The sequence below is a fragment of the Canis lupus genome, chromosome 24 (genome assembly GCF_003254725.2).
Source record: "Canis lupus dingo isolate Sandy chromosome 24, ASM325472v2, whole genome shotgun sequence".
In the NCBI taxonomy this organism is placed as follows: Eukaryota; Metazoa; Chordata; class Mammalia; order Carnivora; family Canidae; genus Canis; species Canis lupus.
This window is the reverse complement of record NC_064266.1, coordinates 9,681,717-9,694,790: the sequence shown is the minus strand read 5'-3', so window position 1 is coordinate 9,694,790 and position 13,074 is coordinate 9,681,717. Positions and strand designations below refer to the sequence as shown.

The 13,074-nt window shown below is 37.4% G+C and overlaps 1 protein-coding gene across 2 annotated transcripts in view; it reads left to right on the top strand.

Annotated features, from left to right (window-relative positions):
* SPTLC3 (serine palmitoyltransferase long chain base subunit 3) overlaps positions 1 to 13,074 on the top strand; it is a 149,436-nt gene that overhangs the window by 37,754 nt on the left and 98,608 nt on the right. For both annotated transcript variants that reach the window (XM_025469297.3, XM_025469296.3), the window contains one exon: positions 3,856 to 4,041. In XM_025469297.3, the coding sequence (XP_025325082.1) occupies positions 3,856 to 4,041 (186 nt within the window). The remainder of the gene's footprint in view (positions 1 to 3,855; positions 4,042 to 13,074) is intronic.

Below are 13,074 nucleotides of genomic sequence, written 5' to 3'. Positions count from 1 at the left end.
AAAGATTAAGCACAGAACAGAGCCAAGGAAAGGAGCCAAAGCGGGCACTAGAATAGTAAGATCAGGTGTCCATCAGACCTACAGGACAGGTGTGAGGACATAGTAGGAAATAGGTCAAGAAATCAGGATGGGACTCAGTCTGTTTTGTTCATCTTTGAGCCCCCAGAATCAAGCACATAGGCAGCTCACTGTAGGCACATATTGAATGCCCTATAATCCCAAATATGAGGTATTGGTTATAACCTCTCATTCAAGACCTGATATTAACCAATGCTCTCTCACTTTCATTATTTGAGACCACCAGGTAATGTTGGAGGAAGTCATATGAGACAAGAGTAACATCCATTCACATTAGTTCAGAGTATCTAGAGAAGTAACCTGATGGTATGCATAAATAAGGAGCCAAGGAATTTTTATTAAAATTAAATTTTATTAAATTTTTATTTTTTATTTTTTTATTTATTTATGATAGGCACACAGTGAGAGAGACAGGCAGAGACACAGGCAGAGGAAGAAGCAGACTCCGTGCACCGGGAGCCTGACGTGGGATTCGATCCCGGGTCTCCAGGATCACGCCCTGGGCCAAAGGCAGGCGCTAAACCGCTGCGCCACCCAGGGATCCCAATTTTATTAAATTTAATAATATCTCATGGGGTTTTGACTTAATAATTCAAGTGTTCAATGCCATTATAAAAAGGCTTTTTAAAAAATAATTTAAAAACCAGTGAGGTAGACAAAAGAAATACTCATCTACAGATGTATTTTTTTTATTGTCATATATTTTGTGGCTTGGGATAAAACTTCCAGTGATTAAGTCACATAGAGATTTCCAAAATATTGCAGCTCTGACAACATAGAGGAAAGGAAGGTGACATGTTCTCAAAAACTGTGTTGTAGTAAAAACACCACTCTAATTGACATGATTTTATATATCATTCTAAATATATATGTGTAAATTAAATTAATGCATTAAATATTAGTAGATATTTGACAATTTCCTCTAAATCACTAAAAGTTATATATTGTGGTCAAAACACTTCTCACTGAGAAATGCAGAATCTGTGCATTGCATTATGTTTGCTGAGTGAAATAATGAATTTATAAATACTTATTAAAGACTTAATTAAATTTTATCCTTAGGAATAATTTACTCACTAGTACACTGAGCCAATATATTCATTATGCTACTATGTGAAATCAATTAAACAGGAATCAAAATGGTCTGGCTCTAAAAGTTACCTTCCACTGGAATGTTGACACCTAATATAAAGAAAGAAATACTTCCTGTAACTTTGTTATAAAAAATTTCAAACACATACAAAAGTGAAAAAATAATGTAAGAAACATTCATATAGGGCAGCCCGGGTGGCTCAGAGGTTTAGCGCCACCTTCAGCCCAGGGCCTGATCCTGGAGACCCGGAATCAAGTCCCACGTTGAGCTCCCTGCATGGAGCCTGCTTCTCCCTCTGCCTGTGTCTCTGCCTCTGTGTGTGTGTGTGTGTCTGTCATTAATTAAAAAAGAGAGAGAGAGAGAGAGAGAGAAACATTCATATAACCTTCACCTAGACTCAAGAGTTATTTTTCTTTTTTGAGAGTGAGAGAGAGAGCACACACACACATATGCGAGTTGGGGGAGGGGCTAAGGGATAGAGAATCTTAACCAGGCTCTACTGTCAGTTCAGAGCCTGACATAGGGCTCCATCTCATGACCCTGTGATCATGACCTGAGCCAAAATCAAGAGTCAGACATTTAAGCGACTGAGTCACCCAGGTGACCCATAGACTCAACCATTATTAACATTTTCCCAAAATTGCTTCATATATGTATATTTAATTTTTGATGGACCATTTGAAAGAAAATTATAGATGTCATAACATTTAATTACCCTAATACCTCAGCATGCCCTAATATATTTCCCCTCATATTGTAGTACTGCCATCACTCCTAACAAAATTAACAATAATTCATAATAAGATACATATCCAGTCCACATTTGGATTTATGCAGTTGTTCAAAATATGTATTTTTTAACTCAGTTTGTACATCAACAAAAAAACAGGATCCATGAAAGAACACACACTGCATTAAGTTGTATCTTTTAAGTCCCCTCTACCACCTACCCTTTATTTTTTTTTTTCTTTTGTCCAGCTTTATTGAGGTATAATTAAGAAATAAAAATGTATATATTCAAGACATGCAATGCTATTTGATATATGTAAACATTGTGAAATTACCACAGCCAAGCTAATTAATATATCCATCACCTCACAAGTTATCATTTTCTGTGTATGGTGAGAACACTTTAGATATATGTCTTATCAAATTTCAAATATACTATACAGTATTATTGACTGTAGTAACCATGATGTACATTAGGTCCCAGAATTTACTCATCTTATAACCAAAGACTTACATACTTTGGCCAACATCTCCCTATTTCCTCTACTTGCTGACCTTGGTAACTACCATTCTACCCTCTGTTTCTGTGAGTTGAGCTTTTTTTAGATTCTACATATGAATGAGATCATGTAGTATTTGTCTTTTTGTGCCTGGCTTATTTCATTTAGCATAATGTAGTCCATATTTATCTATGTTGTTGCAAATACCAGATTTCCTTCTTTTGTGTGGCCAAATAATATTCTACAATATTTTATATTCTTTATTCGTTCATCCATCTACAGACACTTAGATTATTTCTATATCTTGGTTATTATGAATAAGGATACAATGAACCTGGAGGTGCAGATATCTCTTCAAGACACTGATTTCATTTCCTATGGGTATATATCCAGAAGTAGGATTGCTGGATCGTGTGGTGGTTCAATTTTTTTTTTTTTTGAGAAACTTCAATGGGTTGTACATTTTCATGATGGTTGTACCAATTTACATTCTCATCAACAGTGTACAGGGTTGCCTTTTACTCTACATCCTCATCCACATTTTTTATCTTTTGCCTTTTTGATAGTACCCATACCTTAGTAGGTGTGAGGTGGTATCTCATTGTGGTTTCTCATTGCATTTCCCTGATGATTAATGATGTTGAATACCTTTTCATACACCTGTTGGCCATTTGTAGGTCTTCTTTGGGAAAATGTCTATTCAGGACATTGCTAATTTTTATTTTTTTTATTATTTTTTTAATAAATTTATTTTTTATTTGTGTTCAATTTGCCAACATACAGAATAACACCATTTTTAAATCAGGTTATATGAGGGTTTTTTAGTTGTATGAGTTCTTTATTTTAGATACTAACCCCTTATCATATATTTGGTTAGCAGATATTTTCTCCCATTCCATCAGTTGCTTTTTCATTTCGTTGATAATTTCCTTTGTTGTGCACATTGTGGATTATCTGACTGTTTCCTCATAAAGTCATCTGCCACATTCCCTTATCCTGATGTTTCTTGTGAAATGGAAGTTAGATATAAAAACTTGACTAAGTTCAGGTCATTAGTATATTGAATATTACATCATGATAAGAGCACAGATGCTCTTGTTCCAACATTGGTGATGGAATTTGATCACCCAATCAAAGTAGTAACCTCAGATTTGTTATTAGGGAGTAACATATGGGGTGGTACGTTGGCATCTTGCAAAAAAAATGTATTTCTCATTAACTTTTCACTTAATGGATTTAGCACCTGTGAGAATTTTTGCCAAAATCAATTATTTTGGAGGGGATTGTAAAATAAAATGTACCTTTCTGATTACCACATTCATGATCACTTTCTACCTTTCTCTAAGCACTTTTTTATGTTCTTTAAAAGTTAAAAGTTTGAAAGTCCAAAATTTTAAGTATATATTTTATCATAATGGAAAAGAACTAACCTTCTATTTTCTTTTGTGTTTTCAGCAAAATGGGAAGTCACATTTTTACGATAAGCCAATTGCTGAATCCTTTGAAGAAGCACCCCTTCACGTTATGGTTTTCACTTACTTGGGATATGGACTTGGAACTCTATTTGGCTATCTCAGAGACTTTTTGAGGAGCTGGGGAATAGAAAAGTGTAACGCAGCTATAGAACGAGAAGAACAAAAAGTATGTATGTGTACCTCCTTGGATCTTTGTCAATGCATATTCTTTTCTTAAGTGTTCTCAGAAGTGGTGATGCATGTACAGACCTAAAAAGAGTGAGGCACTGAGACCATTCAGGGTAAAATCTACTCATCTCCACCCCATAAGCCCCATCCCCCATGTGTCAGACTTATTTTTTTAATAAACATTTTATTGAGCAACTACTACTTGCCAGACACTGAACTAAGGGTTTTCTCATACATTATCATATTTAATTTTTATAACAGTTCCATGAGACAAGTATTAAAGTGCCATTTTAAAGATGAATAAATCAAAATATAAGAGCAGAGGCTTTTGGCTAGGACTATACTCTGGTCTTCTTGTTGCAAGATGAGTATTATTTATGTTCTATCCTAAAATAGAAAAGTGTGGAATATGAAATTTTATTTTCATTTAGGTCATGGTTTCTCAACTTTGATACCAATGACATTTTGGATTGGATAATTCTTTGATGTGGAAGGCTGCCCTGTTTGCACTGTAAGGTTTTTAACCTTAACATTTGACATGACATGACAATCAAACATTTCTCCAAACATTGTCAAATGTGTCCGGAAGTACAAAAAAACTCAATTTAGAACCACTATCTAGATACTTTTGATAGTTAACTCATAAAAGTCTACAGCATCTTCTTTTCACATAGAGCTATCAGGACAACCTGGAAAATATTCAGAGATCTGCAAAGAACCTGTATTTTCCTAACATGTTTTCCAAATCGGTTCATATGATTTATGATGCCCCAAATTCTTTTTTTCTAAAAATTGCTCTGAAATATTATGATGATTATGGGCATGGATCATTCCACATGATGGAGCCTTGAACACATCTAAGCAAAGAACCATAGGGAAAGAAAACATGGTGTGAAAGAGGTAAGAGAAAGCATTGTACATTCAAGGAACAGAAATTCCAATGACTAGACTATTGTGAGTGACAGTGGGAGTATGTGGGGAGAAAGATTGTTTGAGAGGCAAGTAGAGACCAGACTATAATGGGTTTTTATAAGCCAAAGATATTTATTATAAGGACAATGGGTAGGCATTAAAGGAATTCGGGCAGAGGAATGCAGATTTGCAGATTAGAAAGACCATGTTCACTGGCCTATGAAAAAAAGGATTGCAGGAGGACAGAACAGACCAAAAAACCAGTTAAGAGGCTGATGCAGAAATCCAGCTCAAATTTAAAAAAGCTAGGGGCACTTGGGTGGCTCAGTGGTTGAGCATCTGCCTTGGGCTCAGGTCGTGATCCCAGGTTCCCGGGATCAAGTCCTGAATGGGGCTCCCCACAAGGAGCCTGCTTCTCCCTCTGCCTTCTCTCTGCCTCCCTCTGTGTGACTCTCATGAATAAATAAACAAAATATTTTTAAAAAAATAAATAAAATAAATTTAAAAAGCTAGATGAGATCTGGAGTAAGACTAGGGTAGTTGTAATAGGAATGGCGATAAGAGGTAAGGCCAAGAGATGTTAAAGAAGATGGAGTTAATAAGGATGATTGACTTGACTTAGGGAATTAGGGAGATGGACAAACCAAAGACCACATTCAGGTCTATGCCTTGGGCAGCTGGGTGGGAAGAAGGTTATGGTATTCATTGAAATGGGGAATAGGGGATGAAGATCCAGTTGGAGAGGAAAATGGTCAATTCCTTTTTGCCAGGTTGAGAACTAGTATTAGATATAAAGGCCTAGACCCCTGGAGAAAAGTCTCAGATGGATATTGTGGCATCTTCAGCATATCTTGAGCATATCAACATTAATCAAAGCCACAGAAGTAGATGAGATCTCCCAAGGAAGGTCTATATAAGAAAAAGGAAGGGAGAGAAGAGAATGAAAACCTTTAGAGAATTTAATAGATGTAAGAGATGGAATTCTAATGCAAAACTAGAAGCAATGTGACAAATTAAAAGGCCTTAAAATAGTTTAAGAAAGAGATATTTGTACTTAAACTGGGGAAAAGATAGATGGAATGAAGAAAAGGGAATTATAGAGATATTTAGGAGATAGAATCAACAAGTCTTGGTGACTGTGTGTAGAGAAAATTAGATAAAGGGAAGAAACCAGGGTAACCCAACTTCTTTGGCCAGACATGAGAATGGTAGTGGCATGCCCATCACAATGGCAAGGTTTTATATAGCAAAAAGATATACACACATACAGTTTTGAGGATGTACAGGTCCTTAAATGGCAAAGGTTCTAGAAACAATTGAGTCTAGTAGGAGCTGATGATGAAATGGGAGACTGGGATTAGAAAAGCAAGTTCTTCTTGGCCATTCTCATGAGGATCCCCACAGCTCCTCCCTGACACCAGCCAGTCTGCTCTAGAAGCTGTTATCACCAATCTGCCTGTTCCCCAGGTGTAGGTAACTGGTGCATAATAGATCAGCACATTTCAGTATATGTACTGGGACAGAGGGTGAGTCAAATGTAAATTCTCAGGTGTGGCATCCCTTGGCAGGCTTAGCCTTCAGCTTTGCCATCTATTTTCTCCTCTGTGCCAATATTTTTGTTCTAGCAACCTAGCAGGGCTAGTCACTTTTTTTTTTAAGCATTTCTTATATTTCAAGCGGAACATAATTATATATAGGAAGCAGACTCTGAGATGGAGGTGTGAGGGCAGAAAGATTTTTGCAGTGTGCTCCTGGAAGCAACACCCATACACCTGTGAGGAAGTGAAGGGAGCAAAATGAGACCAGGTGAATTGTGATGTAGTCCCAGCCAAGGTCTCACTGGATCCCACAGGGAGCTCTGGACAGGAAGGCCCTTCAGAAGCATTCCTCACAGAGGGCAGGGTTTTGGAGCCTTCTGTGATGATAAATGGGAACGACCACCCTAGAGGGAGATCCCTAGCCAGGCAGCTCCCTTCAGCAAGCTGTCTGCCTCCAACACTCCCAGCACTTGAGGGAAGGGGTGCCTAGTCCCGAACAATGGGATACATTGAGCATGAGCAGCCTTGATTGCAAAACCTGTCACTATGGCTGCAAGAACTGCTCAAACCACCTCCCAGGAGGAAGACAGTGCATCAAATAAATCAATGCTCTGGGTTTTTTTGTTTTGTTTTGTTTTTTGTTTTTTTACAAAATAAATGATTTCCCTCCTGTTGGATCTCTGTGAGGTAGAGACCATCAGTCAATTGAGTTACCTTGGTGGATATACCTTTCACATGGCACACTTTTTATTATGTGTTCCTTCCTTTTGAGCCCCTTTAGACATTTATAGCTGTTCAGAGTAACAAATTGCAATAGCTGCCGTCATTGTATTCTTTTTGATGGGACTTGGTCACTAGAAACCCTACATTCAGGCTGACCGTTAGCCTTTTACTATTTCCCCCAACCCTGTACTTCTGAAAGTCCCCTTGTTTTGTGTTAATAAGCTACCCGAGGCACATCTTGAAGTATCTTGCTGGAAACACACCACTTTCCAGTGACTCTTGGTTCTTTTAGCAGAAATGAGCATTATAATCTATTCTAAAAGCTGGTGACTGAGAGAGCAGAATGAGTTGTCCCATAAGCTAGCCAAGAGCAAAATGACACCAGGAAAAAAGCGTATCCATGAGGTGGTGGTGGAGAATAGCAATAATGTTTTCCAAAAAGATCATAAAGAGATGTCTGATTCTGATTACCCTCTTCTACTCTATGTGTCTTCTTTTTATTTTAAATATGTTATGTATACATAAGGTGTACAGCATATTTTGATAAAAATATACATAACAAAATGATTGCTACAATCAAGCTAATTGACATGTCACTTTCCTCATTTCTTTCCTGTTTTAATTAAATACAAGAATTTATTAATCCAGTTTCCCTATTTTCTCCCTGAGATGACTCCTCTCATACCAAACCATCCATTCAGACTAAAGTGTTGCCCCAAATTTAGAATCTTTCTGTGTTCTTCTCTTCGATTTCTAGCCCAAAAACCCTGAAACTGTCTCCAAAACATAAAGGCTTTGAAAATCTTCTTACCTAGATCACTTGATTACTGATTCACTTAGGATTACTGATTCACTTAGTATAAACTAACTGAAAAGAAAAAAAATCAAAATCTTCCTCCAGAAGAGCTAAAAAACAAATGCCAGGCCCAGGAGAACTGGCACCTCAAACAGACTCCACTAAGGATCAGAAGACACTGACTAGGAATGTGACAATACAGACAGGTACAAGGTTTAAATATTCTTGCTTAAATTATCCTTTTAACTCTTAATTTTGGAGACATATATATCCTTTTTTTAAAATCAAAGGCCACTTCAGCAATGAACTGAAATTCATTAAATACCTCTAGATAAATCACTTTCTCAGTGATGCAGTGGCTTAACTTGGCAAAATCCAGAAGAGAATGTCAGCAAATATCATCATTAAATGAATGTCAAGCATCATCAGAGACTTGGAAAAACTTCAAGCCTAGCCCCATTTCTCAATCCATATGGTTTGATAACAGGTTCAGCAAGATCTTCTCCACATGGCACCAGCCTTTTATAAAACATTTCAGTACAATTCCATGTTCATACTAGATCCGGAGAGTCCCTGTAGCACCATACAAGTACATCTTAGACATTTCTGGCCCATCCCCAGAGATTTTTACTCCCACATGAAACAAAGAGTGTTCAGCAAGTTGTAACTGTAAAGAATTTTAAGAGAAATCTTCAAATGTTTGCATGAATTAAAAATTGTCCTTTTGCATCCACATTTTGCATCCTGATAATGATAGCAGGATTCACCCAGAGAGTACTCATTACTTCTGAGTATTTCGAAGGGTGGGTTCCATTAAGGTCACTGGATCTGAGTTTTGTCCAAAGCAAACAGATGGCCTGAGCACTGGTCTTCCTGTTTGGACCTGGGCGAGTCCAAACTCAGAGAGCTTTCATTGGGGTTTCCCTGGGAACTTAACAAATTAGCCAGCAGCTTGTGAGATGGTAATATTAGACCAAGGGTTCTCAGCCTTGGCTGCATATTGGAATCACCTGAGAAGCCTTAAAAGCTAATACTGGGCTTACACCCCAAATTCAAATTTAATTGGTTTGTGGGTACATCCTTGGTGGGGTTCATAAAAGCTTCCCAGGTGATTCTCATATGCAGAAACTTAGAAACCAACGTTTAGAACAATGCTCCTCCAACTTTCCTGTGTATACAAATGGTCACTCCCTCACTTCCTTGAATTAAATTTCACTAAATCAATAGCTTTGAATGCAGCAGAAATTGATGGCCAGTGAAATCCCAAATCCCCCCAACTAGGCTCCATTCCAAATACCTTCTGGCTGCTTCTAAAAAGCAAATATAGCCTCACAAGGGCTGAATATTTTCTATGATTGTTTCTAGCAAAGAAGCGTATGCCATAGATTAGAACGACAACTTTAAAATCATAGCTCTAGAAATATTTTGTGAAACAAGATCATCAGTAAAATCAGATCACAGCCTCCACACAGTGAATACTCAAGTCAACATTTATTTGGATGTGTGTATCTGAACATCCAAATAAATGCATATATATACATGTTACACATACAAAACTTCTGCTGTGTCATTAAAATGTTCGTTAAATCGTTTTTCAATTCCTTTACTTCCTTTTGCAAGAAGGAATCTACAAATAGTAGTCAGGCAGAGTTGATTGATTTTGATAAGGTAGAGCTTTGCTATGTACACCAAGTATTACTAAGCCAATGTGTGAAATGAGTGGGTTATGACAAGTCCTAATGAAGAGCCCCTTCTCAAACCTGTGTCTTTTGTTTCCTTTCCCTTTTGTTACAGAAATAATGAGCAAAATTGTCCTTTTTTGTGCACTTAATTACATATAGGCTCATTTGCACCCATTTTGTCCTTTCCTTAACATAAATGGGATTGTATCATACACATTGTTGTGTGACTTACTTTTTTGTCACCTATGTTTGAAGATATTTACATGTCAGTCCAAGATTACCTCATTTCTTTAAATACTTGCATGATGGTATTCCATAATGTGTATATATGATTATTTATATTACTAATTTTTATTATTTTATTATTTCAAATAATTCTTCAATGAACAGCATATGTATTTATTCAAGGATAATTCCTAGAAGTGGCTTTCTGGGTTCAAGGAATGTATATTTTAACTTCTGAGAGATTGGCAAGTTGCCTTTCAAAAAAGCTTGCCCAGCTAGACTCCAGTCAGCAGTACCTAGGAGAGCTTACTTCCTCACCAGCACTTGGTATGTTGATATAATCAATGCATTTTTTACTTTTGCTAGTCTGATAGGTAAACATTTTTTGTTCTTGTCTTAATTTGTATTTTCCTGATTAACAGTGAGACTGGGCTTCTTTTTTTTTTTAATTTTTATTTATTTATGATAGTCACAGAGAGAGAGAGAGGCAGAGACACAGGCAGAGGGAGAAGCAGGCTCCATGCACCGGGAGCCTGATGTGGGATTCGATCCTGGGCCTCCAGGATCGCACCCTGGGCCAAAGGCAGGCGCCAAACCGCTGCGCCACCCAGGGATCCCTGGGCTTCTTTTTATATGATTACTAGTGCTTTATACCCACTCTTCTTGAATTGCCTATTCATATCCCTTGCTCATGATTTTATTAAATCATTTCTTCTCACTGATTTAGATGAACTTTTTCTATATATTCATATATGAATAATTTGTCTATTAAATAATTTTAAATAATTTTCTAATTCTGTTTTGTAGCTTTTAATTTCCTCTATGTTCTATTTAGCCATACTTAAATTTTTAATTTTTAAGCCATATGTATCAGACATCTTTGGGTTTTCTTTGTTTTTGTTAGTTTTTGCTCTTTGGGGAGGGAGGGTTCCTTATGTTTAGGAAGGCATTTTTTTTCATCTTAAAGATAAAACACATTTTCTTACAATTTCATTCAGTACTTTTATGATCTGTGATGCATTTATACATTAACCCATAATTCACCTAGAACTTATTTCTATGTGTTGTGTGAGGTATGAGGACTTTTTAAAAAGTTTTAATTTAAATCCTAGTTAACATAGAGTGTAATATTGGTTACAGGAGTAGAATTTAGTGATTAATGACTTTCATATAATATTCAGTCCTCAAAACAAGTGCTCTTCTTAATACTCCTCACCCATTTAGCCCGTCCCCCATCCATCTCCCCCTTCAGCAACCTTAAGTTTATTCTCTAGTTCAGAGTCTCTTATGGTTTGCCTCCTTTCTCTTTTTTTTCCCTTCCCCTATTGTTAATCCATTTTGTTTAAATTCCACATATAGTGAATTGTATTATATTTGTCTTTCTCTGATTGACTTACATAATACACTCTAGCTCCATCCACATCATTGCAAATGGCAAGATTTCGTTCTTTTTGATGGCTGAGTAATGTGCGTGTGTGTCTGTGTGTGTACCACATCTTCTTTATCCATTCATCAGTCAATGAATATTTGGGTTCTTTCCATAATTTGGCTATTGTTCATAATGCTGCTATAAACATTGGGGTGCCCCTTCAAATCAGTGTTTTTGTATCTTTTGGGTAAATACCTAGCAGTGCAATTGCTGGGTCATAAGGTAGCTCTATTTTTAACTTTCTGAGGAACCTCCATACTGTTTGCCAGAGTGGCTGCCCTAGTTTGCATCCTTACCAACAGTGTAAGAGGGTTCCCCTATCCCTACATCCTGGTCAACATCTGTTGTTTCCTGATTTGTTAATTTTGGCCATTCTGACAGATGATGTGATGTGGTATCTCATTGTGGTTTTGATTTGTAGTTGCCTGATGATGAGTGATGTTGAGCATCTTTTCATGTGAGGAGGACTTTCTTTTTTAAAAGAGAGTTTTAAATGGTCTGAATATCATTAATGGAATATTTTTTACCCACTGATTTGAATTTTTTTAAGATTTTATTTATTAATGAGAGACAGAGAGAGAGAGAGAGAGAGGCAGAGACACAGGCAGAGGGAGAAGCAGGCTCCATGCAGGGAGCCCGACGTGGGACTCTATCCCGGGTCTCCAGGATCACTCCCTGGGCCAAAGGCACTAAACTGCTGAGCCACCCAGGGATCCCCCCGCTGATTTGAATTATTGATCTATTTGTCTATTTTTTAGGTAAATTTGTAAGTTTTTAAGTAATTCTTAAAGCTTTTTTCTCTGTGTATACTTTTTTTTTAATTTATTTTTTATTGGTGTTCAATTTACCAACATACAGAATAACCCCCAGTGCCCATCACCCATTCACTCCCACCCCCCGCCCTCCTCCCCTTCTACCACCCCTAGTTCGTTTCCCAGAGTTAGCAGTCTTTACGTTCTGTCTCCCTTTCTGATATTTCCCACACATTTCTTCTCCCTTCCCTTATATTCCCTTTCACTATTATTTATATTACCCACATGAATGAGAACATATAATGTTTGTCCTTCTCCGACTGACTTACTTCACTCAGCATAATACCCTCCAGTTCCATCCACGTTGAAGCAAATGGTGGGTATTTGTCATTTCTAATGGCTGAGGAATATTCCATTGTATACATAGACCACAGCTTCTTTATCCATTCATCTTTCGATGGACACCGAGGCTCCTTCCACAGTTTGGCTATTGTGGACATTGCTGCTAGAAACATCGGGGTGCAGGTGTCCCGGCGTTTCATTGCATTTGTATCTTTGGGGTAAATCCCCAACAGTGCAATTACTGGGTCGTAGGGCAGGTCTATTTTTAACTCTTTGAGGAACCTCCACACAGTTTTCCAGAGTGGCTGCACCAGTTCACATTCCCACCAACAGTGTAAGAGGGTTCCCTTTTTTCGGCATCCTCTCCAACATTTGTTGTTTCCTGCCTTGTTAATTTGCCCCATTCTCAATGGTGTGAGGTGGTATCTCATCGTGGTTTTGATTTGTATTTCCCTGATGGCAAGTGATGCAGAGCATTTTCTCGTGTGCTTGTTGGCCATGTCTATGTCTTCCTCTGTGAGATTTCTGTTCATGTCTTTTGCCCATTTCATGATTGGATTGTTTGTTTCTTTGGTGTTGAGTTTAATAAGTTCTTTATAGATCTTGGAAACTAGCCCTTTATCTGATAGGTC